The 19,429-nt window shown below is 39.9% G+C and overlaps 1 protein-coding gene across 3 annotated transcripts in view; it reads right to left on the bottom strand.

Moving 5' to 3' along the window:
* The window catches only part of LOC101278136 (interferon-activable protein 203), a 47,615-nt gene that overhangs the window by 18,859 nt on the left and 9,327 nt on the right, over positions 1–19,429 (bottom strand). For all 3 annotated transcript variants that reach the window (XR_007470128.1, XR_007470127.1, XM_049694489.1), the window contains 4 exons: positions 7,375–7,659; positions 6,318–6,451; positions 5,521–5,682; positions 3,857–4,024 (listed from right to left, as the gene is read on the bottom strand). Coding sequence is in view for 1 of the 3 variants with exons in the window: in XM_049694489.1 (XP_049550446.1) it covers positions 3,857–4,024; positions 5,521–5,682; positions 6,318–6,451; positions 7,375–7,639 (729 nt within the window). In the remaining 2 variants the exon portion in view is untranslated. The remainder of the gene's footprint in view (positions 1–3,856; positions 4,025–5,520; positions 5,683–6,317; positions 6,452–7,374; positions 7,660–19,429) is intronic.

Genomic DNA, 19,429 nt, shown 5'->3' with positions numbered 1-19,429 from the left:
CTGAACAATGTTGGCTGTACTTATGGACATTTTATTAACTAAGTCTTCATTACCTTATATATTTACCAAATAAGCAAATCGGTTCTATCATCTACTCTTCAAATCCAGGAAACCCAGGTCTGCATTCATTTGAATGCTTTGTTTATCAGCATACCAGAGACATTCTTTCAAATTCATAATTCCAGAGGCAGGATTCTGCTATCTACCTAGTCTCTATCAAGCAACAAAATCTTTCGTAGTTCTCAGCAATAAACAGACCCATTCACAATTTCACCCAGGGCATTCTCAGTACATGGATTTTTATAATTGTTTAAGCCAGGGCAGGAAGTGTCTGTAAAATCAATTATTTTGACTACCTTTGGTTTCACTGATGAAAGACCATTTCTAACGTTCTGCAGTATAGAATTGCCACAGTTCTTACCACTTCTAGCATTCATTTAACCAATCCATAAAGTATCAGTTGTTGATAAAATTGTAGATGAGGGAGCTGCTTAAAATGCCTGTCTCTGGCATGCAGCTACTTGATTAGAACACCCTCTGACCTTCCTTGTCACTTCATTCCTCATTAGAAGGCTTAAGAGTCTGGGCAATAGAAACAAATCTGAGATATAACACTATCCGACATAAATTTTTACAAATAAATTTCAGATATTGTAGCATCTATACTACAATATATGCAATTAAATGCTCAAGTTTTAGAATCCAGTTAGACTACATTTGAATCCTGGCTCTAACATTCACTTTCTGCATGAACTTGGAGAAGATTTCTAACCTCTAAGAACTTCAGTTTTCTCATATGTAAAATGGGATTAACAATAGCATCCTCGTGTGACGTTATAAAGAACAAATGAGATAGCGTACACAAAGAACACAGGTTTTAGAGTCTAGCATCATTAAATGCTCATTACCTAGAAATATCACTACATTATTATTTTACAGTAGACACAGGGCTTTCTATTTTTGCTCTGATCCACAGATGTTTCATGCTTAATGTTGGCTTTCTTGATGGAAACCCACTATAGAGGTGGTATGGGAAGCACTTTATTAAAGAAGCTTCTCTAGTCACTTCTGCTACATTTAGTAATTCAATCTCATTGACAAGAGCATCTTGATCATTTTTACATTCGGTTAAACCAAAAACTCCCATCATAACAGTAGGATTTAGGTCCCTAAAACATACTATATGGCTGGATAATACTTAAAAATAGTAATTGAATTTTTTCCCTTGGCTTATTTCCTTCACCACTCTACCCTGTTCTTGAATCATGCCAATGTGTGCTGTTTGCTACTGGGGAGACATAGCAGCAGGAATAAAAGAAAATATTGGTCTGCTTCTGTCTTTGAATCCCAAACAGAGCCTATATTACAAAGAAAACAGTTGGGAGACCCCATGATGAAGAAGAGCAAGGCTTTCCTGCTCTTTCCACTGATGAATCAAAGACAGAATGGGTCAGATTGTCTTTGTGCCAGGTCTCCTACAGAGGTGGCTGGACCCCAAAGAAGAAATGACTGAATGGTGTGTTTAGGTGTATGAGGCCAAAAGGACAGATGAGCCTCCCTGGGATTCCTGTGCTCCAAGGAGTTTTAGGGGCAGCAGAATGATTCTTATGAAAGTAGAAATGACTATGTCACAAGTTTAGGCAGATAGGACCTTAGAAAGTGTCAATTCTAAGACTGTATGCATAGAAAAATAGGGTTGTCTTGCAAGAGGGAGGGGATATGGGGATATATGTATACATATAGCTGACTCACTTTGTTACACAGCAGAAACTAACACACATTGTAAAGCAATTATACTCCAATAAAGATGTTAAAAAAAATAAAGAAGAAAAATAGGGTTGTCTAGAGATGTCCACATAAGTCATTGTCGTAGCAGAGAGACAGTGAGCCTGGGGTTTCAATGACTAGACCAAGGCCAGCTGGACCTAGAGGCAAACAGGCACAGATTACTAGCTCCATCCCATAAATAAAACAAAGAGAGACTATGTGAGGAATTATTAATCATTGGAGGTAACAGTAATAAAAACAATAACAAAACTTGAAAAATCTTGTCAGAAGAAATCTGTCTTCAACTGGTATACATGGATTTGCGTAGGGGGCTTCAGCCTCAGCAGCTTGGAACTTGGGTGACAAACTATTTTAGAGAATAGTGATTTAAATACTCCTTTTGCCTATTCCTCAGTCACTTGCGTATTTACCGCAGAAATAGGCATTGTACCCCAGTGTGATGATAAGCACAGGGGTCAAATCAGGGCAGAACAAAGGCAGGCTAGGATAGGAGCTGATAACACACGTGTGTGTACTCACTTTTCCATTCTCATCTGGTCTTTGCTGGGAAAGAGCACTGTGAATGAAAACTATGGCCTGCCACATCCATAAACTGAGGATGCTGCAGCCATCAAGCCATCACATTACAGCTGCCCCAACGGTAAGCCCTGAGGGAACTCAAGATAGAAACAGGATGCCCGCCATCTAGCAGTCAACTGCTGCAGCCAACCCTGATGGCGCACCTTGAGGAAACTCAGCATGAGAAAGCACAGGAGACTGGCCCCAGATAGCTGAGGTTCATAGCAAAGGAATGATTTCAGTGAGTTCAGACTCTTGCATCTTCCTATACATAGAAAAGTGCCAAATTCCTTAACTTGAGATATCTGGCTGTCTTTATTAACAGTAATCTTTTGATGTTCCAACTACCTGGTCTTTGTTGCAAAACCTCCTATACATCCCGGCTCCCCACTTGCTTCTTCAGAGCAGTATCTCAGAGCTATCTGAGATTCTGTGTCCCCCGCTTAAGTCCTCATATTGTCTGCTGAATAAAACATAACTCTCAACTTTTAGGTTGTGCATTTTTCTTCAGTTGACCTGCACCTTATAACTGATGTTATAGTATAGTAACAAAGAAAAATGTACATTTATTACAGTTGCGATAAGTGCTAAAAAGGAAAAGGAAACAGATCTTTGAAAGCAAACAAAAGGAATACCTAGGACTTCCCTGGTGGCACAGCCGTTAAGAATCTGCCTGCCAATGCAGGGGACAAGGGTTCGAGCCCTGGTCCGGGAAGATCTCACATGCCACGGAGCAACTAAGTCCATGCACCACAACTACTGAGCCTGTGCTCTAGAGCCAGCGAACCACAACTACTGAGCCTGCGAGTCACAACTACTGAAGTCTGCATGCCTAGAGCCCATGCTCTGCAACAAGAGAAGCCACCGCAATGAGAAGCCCACACACCACAATGAAGAGTAGCCCCCACTCACCACAACAAAGACCCAACGCAGCCAAAAATAAAATGTAGATAAATAAATAAATTTATTAAAAAAAAGAAAAAAAGAGGAATACCTAATGTATTCTGGGAGGGGGGGTATCAGTGAGGACTTGTATGAGGAAGAGATTCAGGTTTGCACCTGAAAGGTGTAGACAACTGAACCAGTGGTGAATCAGGACAAGTGATTCCAAACAAAGAAAGCAGTCCATGTCAAAACATCTGACATGGGAAGGAGCACAGAACTTTGAAAATAAACCCTATCATGTGGTGGGTGAACAAAGGGGAGTAGGGCCAGGGAAAGTGGAATGTAAGGGTGAACACACATTCATCTTGACTTGTCTGGTCACCTTCCCCTCCTCTTTCTATTCAACACAAGAGTGTAACCCTCTCAAAATTAGAGATTATTTCATAAATACATGCTTTGTAAATAGCCAAGGAGTTAGAATAGAGTGGGATCACAAAACATACACGGAAAAATGAATGAGTGATTATATTAAATAAATAAATGGTAAATTGTGGGAAATGAGATTATGATAATTCTTGTACTTATGTTGTAGGAGGTACAAGGAATGGGAATAGGGAGCAGGTACCTTGACTGAGAAACTGCTGGATGGTGTTGGTGGAGGTATAGATTTCACTGGACAACTGCTCCCAGTTGGGCATTTGCTGGTTGCTGAAGTTCCTGGAAGTTGACTCTGTTTCTGAGATACGGTCTTCCTTTTTAAGTCGTTAATTTTGGTGGCTATGTCATTTTTTTTCTCGAGAAAAAAAGATTTTTTCCTTAGTTCTTGATAATGATATTCAAAATCACATAGAACACAACATCATTTCTTTTCTCTCTTTTTTTCTTTTCTCTTTTTTAATGTAGAGTCTTAAGTTTTCAATTTTTTTCTGAAATAATAGCACATATACAGATACCTGTATTACCTATCCTTCTCCTATCTCAACTAGGATTACAAATTTCACTCTCCAAATATTAAAAGCTCAGATGAAATTTCATTGGTTTGGGATGGAATCCAGGTCCTACATCTGATGAAAACTGGCCAAAGCAGGAAGGTAAACTTCCCTGGTTATAAGGGAAGCAAATCTCAGTCCAGAATTGGCTGCATTTAAGGATGTTTATTAACTATGACTTTCTGATCAAGAAAATACACAAGTGGGTTTCTGATATCTGCTCTTCAGGCTCCTAGAAACCTACTGATATTTTGGGAAAGATTACTGGACGAAATATGGACTCTTGGAACTAATAAAAATGACAACAAGGAAACTACACCCCAAATAGAGAGTCCCTTTATATGGGAGGTCTGTCTTCAAGGGGCATGTGTGTGTGTGTGTGGGGGGGGTGGTGGGTATGCAGCCTGAGTCAGAGGGCAGCTTGGTTCATAGGTGAGAAACTATGTTAGAGAATAGTGGTTTAAATCCTGCTCTTGCCTACCCTTCATGTTGCCTTGGGGCCATCTTTTAGTGCCCATTCATCTCAAATACAGGCTCCATAGTCCTGGGTTGCATATAACCACAGGGCAAAACAAAAAGCAGGTTGGAATAGGAGTCAATGTCTACAGGTGTGAAATCACTTTCCCACCCCTGTCTTGTCTTCCTCTGGGACAGGTTACCTATAATCTGAGCTCCTTGTCTAGAAGGAAAGAAAAATGTAGTTATCACAGTTGTGATAAGTACTATAAAGGAATAGTAAAGTGTCCAAACAATGAGAGTATCTGATCCTTTCTTGAAAGGGGTTGTTTCAGTGAGGACTTGCCTGGGGAAGGAATTCAGGTTGGTACCTGAAGGTTGAAAGCATTTGAGCCAGAGAAGAGATAGGGATAATGAATTCCCAATCAAGGAAAGAGCCTATGTGCAAACACCTGACATGGGAAAGAGCATATAATGCTGAGAACTAGTCTAGGCCCGTGGTTAAGGGGAAAGGGGTGAAAGGAGACTGAAATGTAGGGGAGAAACATACCCTTATAGTCATGTCTAATTGTCTGGCCACTACCATTCCTTATTTCAGGACCAAACATAAGACAGTCACATTCTTGAGGTCAGGAATTATTTCATAAATGCATACCTTGCCAAAAGCCACAGGACTTAGAATACATTGAGGTCTCAATATCTGCATTTGATAAATTAATGGGTGATTTTATTATATAAGGAAATTTTATATAGTAAGGGATTACTGAGAAACTCTTTCAAGGTCATGAGGATCCTTATAATATGATGTAGGGTGGTGAACATATTAGGAACAGGAAAACGGTACCTTGGTTGAAGAACTGCTGGATGGGTTTGGTGGAAGCATTTGAGGAGTCTGGGGAAGGCTCTCAGTTGACTCTGCACTGGTTACTAACAATCCTGGAAGCTGACTCTGATCCTTCTTTAGATTCATCCTCTTAGATTCATTAGTTTTTGTGGTTTTCTTTCCCTGAAAGTAGGGTTTTTTCCCCCTGGTTAATACTTTTCAATAATAAAAGAAACACATCTTTACTACTGAGAAAATCAAATTTTTATTATTAGATTCTAATTATACTAAAATTTATGTCCTTGGGAACTCCAGGGAACTACATATAGTCCATCGTCTGAAAAGATGGCCAGAAGGTAAGCAGTGCACATGTATGTTGGCTTCATACAAATAGTAAGGAAAATTTTATACATGTCATTCCTGTACTCACTTCTGTGTTGATGAGAGGAGCAGTGGACTTGGATTTAGAAAATCTAAGTTTGAATTTAGTCTCTTTGAGTAGGCTTTGGCAAGCTGTTTTCCTAATCTGCTTGCTATTTTAATATACATCTAAAAGAGGGGTAATGATTTCATATTTCCACCATAGGGAATTATATTACACAATTTAAAGTGCACAGTAGTTCAGAAACATAATGGGTGATCAGTACCTATTAATTCACTGGCTATAAAATTAATTTTCACTCTGGCCCTGGATCCCTTTTTCTCTGATTCGTTTATTTGCATGTTGAGAAATGAATAAAGAACTAAGTGTTCATAAGAAGGTAACAAGTAGAAAAGCCACAGTAAAATCTCCTTTTGTGGGACCTTAGCCATCCTACCTTCACAGGTGTATCCTTGATTGATTCAGGTCCCAAAGCTTTATCAGTGGTGGATGTAGATTGGTCAGGACTGGGTTTATTCAGCTTGCTTTTTTTCACTGGAGTTGCTTCTTTTGCTCTGCTTCTCCTAATAACTGATGTGGTAAAAAAGAACATGATAAATCCAGAGGAGATGGTCTAAGATACCTGAAGCACCTTCAATACTATTTCCTGTCACTTCCTGCTTGTGGATCTGGGTAAGCTTGTATCTGCCTCTACTGCATTAGCCTAGCTTGGCCATAGGTGGCCAGCAGTAGCAGCATAGGTATAGGTACTGGCTCAGACTTCCTCAGTGGTTTCCTTTCTTGTCCCCTGTACCACAAGCATATTCTTCCTGTCCTCTGGACTCCTATCTAGCTCAGTTGAACCCTTTTACAATCCACTTATTCTATATTTTCCTTTTAAGAATCTAAAGTTTTCATGATGCTAGTGGTGGGTCAATTTCTACAGAAGATCTATTTGAATTACTGAAACCAGAGAAAATGAATATAATCTAATTTGTGATGGGACAAAGTGGTGATACTAGACTTTGACTTTTTAAAATATGTTTTCCTAATCCAGTGGTTTTATAAGAGGCAAGTTCTTCACATCTCTCAGAGGTAGGTTTTTATTTAAGTACTGCCTCAGAGTTTTTCTAGAAAGTATAAAAATGATAGAGTAAATATGATAATAGAGCATGCATATAAACTGATTTAAATATTTCAAGAATCTACATGTTCTAATTTTGTTTCATCATTGTCTAACCTTTCTAATGTATGGAAGCCTCAGCCTTTCTCATCAGCTCCTTCTAATATTTCCTTTGCCCACACCCCCAAAATACACCCTCTAAAACATATCAGATCTCTTTGTAGGAAAGGTATCCTCTAAGTTGTCAATTTGTTGGCATCTGAAGTACTACCATTGTCATGGCTACTGAGTCCTAAGTTGGGAAACAGAGGTCTAAACTTTGACCAAATCAGGGTTCTATTTAAGGTTGAGGTCAGTACAGAGAGAGTGTGAAAGAGGTTCTTCCAAGTACCTTTTAACCTCTCCTTTCGAAGAGTTTTAGCAAGGTCTTTAACTTCTTCTATATCTTTGATCAAGTCTATTAATTTTTCAACACAGGCAGCCCCAGGGAACTTTACTTCCATCAAGTCAGCAATCTTAATTCTGTCATAGTCATCTTGCATTTTACTAGTCAGTCTTAAATCCTTGGCCAGTAAACTCTTAATCATGCTAAACTGATAATCACTGAGGTGCTGAAATCCTTTCAGCAGAACAATTCTTTTGAATTCACTCCCCATCTCTCAAGTTAGGGATGTGCCTGCAAGAGAAAAATAACATACAGTGTTACACCTTTATACAGACAATTTAAAAGACTGGTTATATCTATGTGAGTTAACGGCATATGTCAAAGTATTATCCATGGGTGTGTGTGACAAAAAGAGACTATTACCAGATGTGTTACTGCAGAAAATGGGTTGAAAACTGCTGTATGAGAAACTTCTAAGAAATTCTCCCATTTTAATGATGATCTTGAGTTGGTTTAAGGGTGGGTATGGTGGAAGGAGGTCCAGAAATAAGCAATGGTTGCAGTGTGTCAAGTATGGACTATGCAGTGTCAAAGTCCCTGATTCCTCCTCCCATCCTTTATTGGAGCTGCAGCCTGCTTCTTGAATGTCTGCCTTGTTGGTTCATGACTCTTTCCACCATGTCTGAAGTGGCCTATGAACAAAACGGGCTGCAACCTCTCACCTTATACAAATATCCTTCTGCCATAGCACTACAGCTCCACGCTGGGTACCAACCCTAGTCCATCCACTTGGCACTTCCCTAGTCAGTTCTTATTAGCATCATCTCTCCCTGGGGCGTGGACCATGTTCTCTGTGTCCTATGTGCCCATATCAGTGTCCCTTTGTTGGACTTCTCCCTTCTCTCTTAGACAGGATCACAGCATTTATTGGCTGGAATTATTTCGATGGCTGCTTGATTTTTCTCCTTCCAGGCTTAATTTCTCTAATCAGTTCTTTTCATAGAGCCAGATATCTCTCTATAAAGCCACAGTTCTAGCGCACTTGACACCCTTCAACAGTTTCCCATTTTCTCTTTGAAAAAGTTCTTGCTCCATAGCCTGGCTTAAAATGCCTTGAATAATCTGCCTTTCTTTACCTCTGTAATTTTTATTATTTATTTATTGTAATTTTTGCTCTAGAAATATACACCACACCTTACCTTTTCACATTTCATGACTTTGTTAATTCCCTTCCCAAGGCCTAGAAAGCCATTCCCATCTCTCTTCCTCTGAATACCTCCTTAGAGCATTCAAGACTCAACTGAGGCTTTGTCTTCTGAAAGCTGCCAGGGGCCTGACTTGGAAGGGAGTGTCACTCTCTGGGCCTCTTTAGCACCGCCCTGTGCACCTCCTTGATGGCACTCAATGTATGGTGTGCATTCCAGTTTTCTGTTTCAAGTCATGAATTCTTTTAGTTAGGAAACACGTGTTTGTGTACCTCTTCTATAATTGGAATGTTCAAATTCCCAGGGTTGTGAATTATTCCTTCTTGAGAGATCAGGAGCATCCTCAGTGAGATCAGGCCCATAGAGTGATGAGCCCACACTGGCCCAGGACCACCACAGTGCTGCAGACTGCCTTATCAGAAACCAGCCAATCCACCAGCAGGCCTGAAACAGCCCAAGAATCTCCTGGGCCATTGACCTGCCTGCCAGTAGGTCGAAACCAATTCTGGGACACCATGGACCCCTTAGCCAGTGGCCCTAGGCTTTGGCCCCAATGACCAACAGGCTTATACCAGCTTCAGGACCTCCAGGGTCCTGTAGCCAGTGGCCGACCCACCAGTGAGCCGGCACTAGTCCCAGTAAGCCCTGGTCCCTGGTCCTGTCCTTTAGCAAGCTGACTCCAGCCCTGGGGCCACTGGGCCCCAGACCCAACCACCAACAGGCCAACACCAGTTCTGAGACACACTGGACCCCTCAGCCAGCTGCCCCATGACCAAACCCCACTCACTAGTGGCCAGCACCAGTTTTGGGACACGCCAGAACCCGTAGCCTGCTGGCCTGCCCACCAATGGGCCAGCACTGTCCCTGGGACCCCCAAGGTTGCACAGCCGGTCACCTTGTGACCCAGACTCACCAACCATTGTCCTTAGCACAAGGCAGGGCCTGGCAACCAACTGGGGTCAGCCACACCTACCAGACTATACACGATAGTCAGCCGACCACAAAAGAAGACTTGCATAGCCCTCATAGGGTGAACCCCTAGAGCAGGGGCCCCCGAACCCTGGGCTACAGACAGGTACCAGTCCATGGCCTATTAGGAACAGGGCTTCACAGCAGGAGATGAGCAGCGGGCAAGCAAGCAAAGCTTCATCTGTATTTATAACTGCTCCCCATTGCTCGCATTACTGCCTGAGCTCCACCTCCTGTCAGATCAGCGACCGCGCTAGAGTCTCATAGGAGCGCGAACCCTACTGTGACTGCGCATGTGAAGGATTTAGGTTGTGCACTCCTTATGAGAATCTAATGCCTGATGATCTGAGGTGGAGCTGAGGCAGTGTTGCTAGCACTGGGGAGTAGCTGCAAATATAGATTATCATTAGCAGAGAGGTTTGACTGCACAGAGACCATAATAAATCAATTGCTTGCAGACTCATATCAAAACCCTATCAGTGAGTGGCAAGTGACAAGCTGCATCTGGTGGTAGGCTTTATAGTGGCAAGTGAGTTGATGTACTTCAATTGTACAGCTGCATCTGGTGGCAGAGCTTAAGCCAGAATCCGACACTTATTTTAGTCTGCACATGGCTGGCCCATTATTTTATTTACTACTTCTGTCCATGCCTCTTTCCCGCATTGCGCACTTGTCTCAGTCACAGTTTTGGCAAGCCCGCAAGCTAACCCTAGCCAAAATGAGTAAAAAACAAAAGTCACTGGAGAGCTTCTTTGAAAATGGGGAAAGACCCAATGATGAGACAGCAGAAGACTCTTAAGACTGCCAACAAAATGAAAGCTGCATTTAAAAGAAAATACCAAGAGTCCTACTTAAATTACGGGTTCATTGCAACAGGTGATTCACATTCTCCAAGCCCACTTTGCATAATATGCGGTGACCAGCTATCCAACGAAGCCACGAAACCTTCAAAACTGTTTCACCACATGGAGACAAAGCACCCTGCATGAAAAGACAAGCCTTTGGATTTTTTCAAAACAAAAAAACGTGAACACAAAGAACAGAAGCAATTATCGAAGGCCACCACTTCATCACATGTGTCTGCACTGAGAGCATCATTCTTAATGGCTAATTGCATTGCTAAAGCTAAGAAGCCCTTTACTGTTGGTGAACAGTTGATCCTGCCTGCTGCTAAGGACATTTGTTGTGAACTTTTAGGAGAGGCTGCAGTTCAAAGGTGGCACGTGTTCCTCTTTCGGCTGCACCATAACTAGATGAATTGATGAAATAGCAGAGGATATTGAGGCACAATTGTTAGAGAGGATTAACGAGTCACCGTGGTATACAATCCAGGTTGATGAGTCTACCGATGTTGACAACAAAGCAACAATGCTTGTTTCTGTGTGATATATTTTTCAGGAGGATTTGCATGAGGATATGTTATGTGCACTTTTGTTGCCAACCAATACCACAGCTGCAGAACTATTCAAGTCTTTGAATGATTACATATCAGGAAAACTGAACTGGTCATTTTGTGTCGGTATATGCACAGACAGAGTGGCTGCCATGACTGGACAGCTTTCTGGTTTCACTACTCAGGTCAACTGGGTCGCTTCTGAATGTGAGTCTACACACTGTGTCATCCATAGAGAAATGCTGGTTAGCCGAAAAATGTCACCTGAACGTAACAACGTTTTGCAGGATGCGATTAAAATTATCAGCCACATTAAAGTACATGCCCTTAACTCACATTTGTTCACGTAGCTCTGTGAGGAGATGGACACAGAGTACACACATCTTCTCTTATACACAGAAGTGAGATGGCTTTCTAAAAGTAGATCACTGGTGAGAGTTTTTGAGTTATGAGAGCTGCCTCAGAGATTTCTTTTAGAAAAACAGTCACCATTGGAGGCAAATTTCAGTGACACAAAATGGGTCTCAAACTTGCTTACTTGTGTGATGTTTTCAACCTGCTCAACAAACTCGATCTGTCACTTCAGGGGAGAGCTACAACTGTGTTCAAGTCAGCAGATAAAGTGACTTCATTCAAAGCCAAACTGGAATTAGGGGGGTGACGAGTGAACATTGGGATATTTGATATGTTTCAAACATTAGCAGAGATTTTGAGAGACTGAGCCAGGGCCTTCTTTCTCCCAGCTGGTGCATGATCACCTATCTCAGCTTTCTAGAGAGTTTGAGCATTACTTCCCAACCACAAAAGACCCCCAAACTGGGAAGGAATGGATCTACAACTTATTTGTGAGTAAGCCAGGTGAATCGATTTTGTTCATGCTAGAAGAGGATCGACTGCTTGAGACTGCAAATGACAGTGGCCTTAAAAGTATGTTTGAGACAACTTCAAATCTCCATGCAGTCTGGATTAAAGTCAAGGTGGAATATCCTTAAATTGCCACAAAAGCACTGAAAAGCCTGCTTCCATTTCCAACATCCTATCTTTGTGAAGCAGGGTTTTCTGCAGTGTCAGCAACCAAAACAAGATTACAGAGTAGACTGGGCATGAGCAACACACTTCAGCTGTCACTGTCTCCCATCATCCCCAGATGGGACCATCTAGTCGCAGGAAAACCGCTCAGGGCTCCCATTGATTCTGCATTACGGTGAGTTGTATAATTATTTCATTATATATCACATTGTAATAATAATAGAAATAAAGAGCATAATAAATGTAATGCGCTTGAATCATCCCAAAACCATTCCCCCCACCTCAGTCTGTGGAATAATTGTCTTCCATGAAACTGGTCTCTGGTGCCAAAAAGTTGGGGACTGCAGCCCTAGAGCATATAGCTCTGGTGACCAGAAGGGAGTGCACTGCTGGGACAAATAGGACATCTTCTACAAAAGACTACTTCTCCAAGGTCAGGAAACATAACCAACGTACCAAATACACAGAAATAAAAGAAGAAATTAGGTAAAATGAAGCTATAGAGGAATATGTTCCAAATGAAGGAACAAGCTAAAACCTCAGAAGAACAACTAAGTGAAGTGGACATAGGCAACCTACCCAGTAAGTAGTTCAGAGAGGTGACCATAAAGATGCTCAAAGAACTCGGGAGCAGATTGGATGAACAGAGTGGAAAGTTAGACGTTTTTAACAAAAAATTAGAAAATATAAAGAAGAATCAAACACAGATGAAGAATAAAGTAACTGAAATGAAAAATAAACCAGAAAGAAACAACAGTAGAGCTAATGATACAGTAGAACAGATCAGTGAGCTGGAAGACAGAATAATGGAAATCACTGAAGCTGAACAAAAATTAAAAAAAAGAAAGAAAGAAATGAGGACAGTTTAAGAGAACTCTGGGACAACATCAAACATGTTATCATTCATCATATCATAGGAGGGTCCCAGAAGGAGAAGAGAGAGAAAAAGGGGCAGAGAACATATTTGAAGACATTAATAGCTGAAAACTTCCTTAACCTGTGTAAGGAAACAGACAGGAAGCCTAGAGAGTCCCAAACAGGATCAACCCAAAGAGGACCACACCAAGACACACTGTAATTAAGATGGCAAAAATTAAAGATAAGGAGAAAATATTAAAATCAGCAAGGGAAAAGCAACAAGTTTCATACAAGGGAATTCCCATAAGGCTATCAGCTGACTTTTTGGCAGAAACTCTGCAGACCAGAAGGGAGTGGCATGATATGGTTAAAGTGATGAAAAAGAATAATCTACAACCAAGAATACTCTTGCCAGCAAGTCTTTCATTCAGATTTTATGGAGAGATTAAAAGTTTTACAGGCAAGCAAAAGCTAAAAGAGTTCAGCACCAGCAAACTGGCTTTAAAAGAAATGTTAAAGGGACTTTTCCAAGTAAAAAGAAAAGAAACATGAAACATAAAAGGAAAAAAATCTCATTCGTAAATGCAAATATACAGTAAAGGTCATATATTAGCCATGTATAAAGCTAGTAGGAAGGTTAAAAGACAAAAGTTGTAAAATCATCTACATCTGCAATAAGTTGTTAAGGGAAACAAAAAGATGTGAATATGATGTCAAAATTATAAATGTGGAAAGGGGGGAGGAAATGCAGTGTTGTTAAAATGTGTTTAAACTTAAGAGGTCAGCAAGTTAAAATAATCATATATACATGAACAAGACAAGGATGCCCACTCTCACCACTTTTTTTTTTTTTTTACATCTTTATTGGGGTATAACTGCTTTACAATGGTGTGTTAGTTTCTGCTTTATAACAAAGTGAATCAGTCATACATAAACATATGTTCCCATATGTCTTCCCTCTTGCATCTCCCTCCCTCCCACCCTCCCTATCCCACCCCTCCAGGCTGTCACAAAGCACCGAGCCAATATCCCTGTGCCATGCGGCTGCTTCCCACTAGCTATCTACCTTACTACGTTTGTTAGTGTGTATATGCCCATGACTCTCTCTCGCCCTGTCACAGCTAACCCTTCCCCCTCCCCATAACCTCAAGTCCGTTCTCTAGGAGGTTTGCGTCTTTATTCCTGCTTTACCCCTAGGTTCTTCATGACATTTTTTTCTTAAATTCCATATATATGTGTTAGCATACGACAGACTCTAGGTCTATCCACCTCATTACAAATAGCTCAATTTCGTTTCTTTTTATGGCTGAGTAATATTCCATTGTATATATGTGCCACATCTTCTTTATCCATTCATCCGATGATGGGCACTTAGGTTGTTTCCATCTCCAGGCTATTGTGAATAGAGCTGCAATGAACATTTTGGTACATGACTCTTTTTGAATTTTGGTTTTCTCAGGGTATATGCCCAGTAGTGGGATTGCTGGGTCATATGGTAGTTCTATTTGTAGTTTTTTAAGGAACCTCCATACTGTTCCCCATAGTGGCTGAACCAATTCACATTCCCACCAGCAGTGCAAGAGTGTTCCCTTTTCTCCACACCCTCTCCAGCATTTATTGTTTCTAGATTTTTTGATGATGGCCATTCTGACTGGTGTGAGATGATATCTCATTGTAGTTTTGATTTGCATTTCTCTAATGATTAATGATGTTGAGCATTCTTTCATGTGTTTGTTGGCAGTCTGTATATCTTCTTTGGAGAAAAGTCTATTTAGGTCTTCTGCCCATTTTTGGATTGGGTTGTTTGTTTTCTTGTTATTGAGCTGCATGAGCTGCTTGTACATTTTGGAGATTAATCCTTTGTCGGTTGCTTCATTTGCAAATATTTTCTCCCATTCTGAGGGTTGTCTTTTGGTCTTGTTTATGGTTTCCTTTGCTGTGCAAAAGCTTTGAAGTTTCATTAGGTCCCATTTGTTTATTTTTGTTTTTATTTCCATTACTCTAGGAGGTGGGTCAGAAAGGATCTTGCAGTGATTTATGTCATAGAGTGTTCTGCCTATGTTTTCCTCTAAGAGTTTGATAGTTTCTGGCCTTACATTTAGGTCTTTAATCCATTTTGAGCTTATTTTTGTGTATGGTGTTAGGGAGTGATCTAATCTCATACTTTTACATGTACCTGTCCAGTTTTCCCAGCACCACTTATTGAAGAGGCTGTCCTTTCTCCACTGTACATTACTGCCACCTTTATCAAAGATAAGGTGTCCATATGTGCATGGGTTTATCTCTGGGCTTTCTATCCTGTTCCATTGATCTATCTTTCTGTTTTTGTGCCAGTACCATACCGTCTTGATAACTGTAGCTTTGTAGTATAGTCTGAAGTCAGGGAGCCTGATTCCTCCAGTTCCTTCTTTCGTTCTCAAGATTGCTTTGGCTATTCGGGGTCTTTTGTGTTTCCATACAAATTGCAAAATTTTTTGTTCTAGTTCTGTGAAAAATGCCAGTGGTAGTTTGATAGGGATTGCATTGAATCTATAGATTGCTTTGGGTAGTAGAGTCATTTTCACAATGTTGATTCTTCCAATCCAAGAACATGGTATATCTCTCCATCTATTTGTATCATCTTTAATTTCTTTCATCAGTGTCTTATAATTTTCTGCATACAGGTCTTTTGTCTCCTTAGGTAGGTTTATTCCTAGATATTTTATTCTTTTTGTTGCAATGGTAAATGGGAGTGTTTTCTTGATTTCACTTTCAGATTTTTCATCATTAGTATATAGGAATGCCAGAGATTTCTGTGCATTAATTTTGTATCCTGCCACTTTACCAAATTCATTGATTAGCTCTAGTAGTTTTCTGGTAGCATCTTTAGGGTTCTCTGTGTATAGGATCATGTCATCTGCAAACAGTGACAGCTTTACTTCTTCTTTTCCTATTTGGATTCCTTTTATTTCCTTTTCTTCTCTGATTGCTGTGGCTAAAACTTCCAAAACTATGTTGAATAAGAGTGGCCACTCTCACCACTTTTATTTAACATAGTATTAGAAGTCCTAGTCACAGCAACCAAACTAGAAACAAAGAAAAATAAAAGGAATCCAAATTGTAAAGGAAAAATTAAAACTGTTACTGTTTGCAGATGAAATTATATTATACATAGAAAATCCTAAAGACACCACAAAAAACCTACTGAAACTCACCAATGAATTCACTTAAGTTGCAGGATATGAAGTTAATATATAGAAATCTGTTGCATTTCTATACACTAACAATGAACTATCAAAAACAGAAATTAAGAAAAAAATCCCATTTACAATCACATCAAAAAGAATAAAATGCTTAAGAATAAATCTACTAAGGAGGTAGAAGAACTGTATTTGGAAAACTATAAGACACTGATGAAAGAAATTGAAGACAACACAAAAAAATGGAAAGATATAATGTTCATGGATTGAACGAATTAATATTATTAAAATGACTAAACTACCCAAAGCACTCTACAGATACAATGCAATCCCTATCAAACTACCAATGGCAGTTTTCACAGAACTAGAACAAAAAAATCTAAAATTTGTATGGAAACACAAAAGACTTCAAACAGCCAAAACAATTTTGAGAAAGAAGAACAAAGCTGGAGGTACCATGATCCCTGATTTCAGACTATACTACAAAGCTACAGTAATCAAGACACTATGGGGCTTCCCTGGTGATGCAGTGGTTGACAGTCCGCCTGTCGATGCAGGGGACACGGGCTCGTGCCCCAGTACGGGAAGATCCCACATGTCGCGGAGCGGCTGGGCCCGTGAGCCATGGCCGCTGAGCCTGCGCGTCCAGAGCCTGTGCTCCACAACGGGAGAGGCCACAACAGTGAGAGGCCCGCGTACCGCAAAAAAAAAAAAAAAAAAAAAGACACTATGGTACTGGAATTAAAACAGAAATATAGGTAAATGGAACTAGATAGAAAGCCCAGAGATAAACCCATACACATATGGTCACCTTATTTTTGATAAAGGTGCAAGAATATACAATGGAGAAAAGAGAGTTTCCTCAATAAGTAGTGGTGGGAAAAGTGGACAGCTACATGTAAAAGAATGAAATTAGAACACTACCTAACACCATACACAAAAATAAACTCAAAATGGATTAAAGACCTAAATGTAAGGCCAGACACTATAAAACTCTTAGAGGAAAACATAGGCAGAACACTCTATGACATAGATCACAGCAAGATCCTTTTGACCCACCTCCTAGAGAAATGGATATAAAAACAAAAATAAACAAATGGGACCTAATGAAACTTAAAATTTTGCACAGCAAAGGAAACCATAAACAAGAAGAAAAGACAACCCTCAGAATGGGAGAAGATATTTGCAAATGAAGCAACTGACAAAGGATTAATCTCCAAAAGTTACAAGCATGCAGCTCAATATCAAAAAAACAAACAACCTAATCCAAAAATGGGCAGAAGACCTAAATAGACTTTTCTCCAAAGAAGATATACAGATTGCCAACAAACACATGAAAGAATGCTCAACATCATTAATCATTAGAGAAATGAATGGCCATCATCAAAAATCTACAAATAATAAAAAAAGAAAGGTCATGAAGAACCTAGGGGTAAAACAGGAATAAAGACACAGACCTACTAGAGAATGGACTTGAGGATATGGGGAGGGGGAAGGGTAAGCTGTGACAAAGTGAGAGACTGGCATGGACATATATACACTACCAAACGTAAAATAGATAGCTAGTGGGAAGCAGCCTCATAGCACAGGGAGATCAGCTCACTGGTTTGTGACCACATAGAGGGGTGGGATAGGGAGGGTGGGAGGGAGGGAGACGCAAGAGGGAAGAGATATGGGAACATATGTATATGCATAACTGATTCACTTTGTTATAAAGCAGAAACGAACACACCATTGTAAAGCAATTATACTCCAATAAAGATGTTAAAAAAAATCTACAAATAATAAATGCTGGAGAGGGTGTGGGGAAAAGGGAACCCTCTTGCACTGTTGGTGGGAATGTAAGTTGATACAGCCACTATGGAGCCCAGTGTGGAGTTCCTTAAAAAACTAAAAATAGAACTACCATATGACCCAGCAATCCCACTACTGGGCATATACCCTGAGAAAACCATAATTCAAAAAGAGTCAGGTACCACAATGTTCATTGCAGCTCTATTTACAATAGCCAGGACATGGAAGCAACCTAAGTGTCCATCGAGAGATGAATGGATAAAGAAGATGTGGCACATATATACAATGGAATATTACTCAGCCATAAAAAGAAATGAAATTGAGTTATTTGTTGTGATGTGGATGGACCTAGAGACTGTCATACAGAGTGAAGTAAGTCAGAAAGAGAAAAATAAATACTGTATGCTAACACATATATATGGAATCTAAAAAAAAAAATGGTTCTGATGAACCTAGGGGCAGGACACGAATAAAGATGCAGACGTAGAGAATGGACTTGAGGACACGGGGAGGGGGAAGGGTAAACTGGGACGAACTGAGAGAGTGGCAAGGACATATATACACTACCAAATGTAAAATAGATAGCTAGTGGGAAGCAGCCGCACAGCATAGGGAGATCAGCTCAGTGCTTTGTGACCACCTAGAGGGGTGGGATAGGGAGGGTGGGAGGGAGGGAGACGCAAGAGGGAGGAGATATGGGGATATATGTATATGTATAGCTGATTCACTTTGTTATACAGCAGAAACTAACACACCATTGTAAAGCAATTATACTCCAATAAAGATGTAAAAAAAAAAAAAAAAAGAAAGAAATAATCACTATGTTGCATAACAGGAACTACCACAATGTTGTAGGTCAGTTATACTGCAAAAACAAACAAACAAACAAACAATAAACTCATAGAAAAGAAATTAGATTTGTGGTAAACTGTGAGGAGAAAGGGAATTGGATGAAGTCAGGAAAAAGGTGAGAACTTCCTTTTATAACATAAATAGGTACTAGGGATGTAATGTACAACATGATAAATATAATTACCACTGCTGTATGTTATATATGAAAGTTATTATGAGAGTATATCCTAAGAGTTCTCTTCATAAGAAAAAGAAAATTTTTTTGTACTTCTTTAATTTTGTATCTATATGAGATGATGGATGTTGCCTAAACTTATTATGCTTATTGTTTCATAATGGATATAAATCAAACACTATGCTGCACACCTTAAATTCATACAGCGCCATATGTCAATTATGTCTCAATAAAACTGGAAGAAAAAAATATAAAATGCAGACCTTAGCTCCCTTTCCCCAGATAATCATTTAGATTCATTAAATAGCCTCTCTGAAGTTTCTAGATTGTGAATTTCACAACATATCTAGTCCCAGGGGTAAGAGAAGAGGTACTCCCCATCTATCTTGAGGGGAAAATAATTTTTAGAGTAGAATTTTTAATCTAGTCTAAATGATACTTAAATATGAGGGCCTCAAACACTATTGCATTCGAGGCATTGGTAGTTTTGGCAGACAAAGACCCACATGGAAACATTTATTGGAAATAATAGTCAGTAAAAATTAATATATAAAGTCAAGAAAAACTGTAAGCTGAAAGGTAAGTAAGGGTGAAAACTTAACTTGAT

Source organism: Orcinus orca, chromosome 1, assembly GCF_937001465.1.
Source record: "Orcinus orca chromosome 1, mOrcOrc1.1, whole genome shotgun sequence".
Lineage (NCBI taxonomy): Eukaryota > Metazoa > Chordata > Mammalia > Artiodactyla > Delphinidae > Orcinus > Orcinus orca.
Note: the sequence above shows the minus strand (reverse complement) of the source record. Positions and strands in the feature narration are given on the sequence as shown.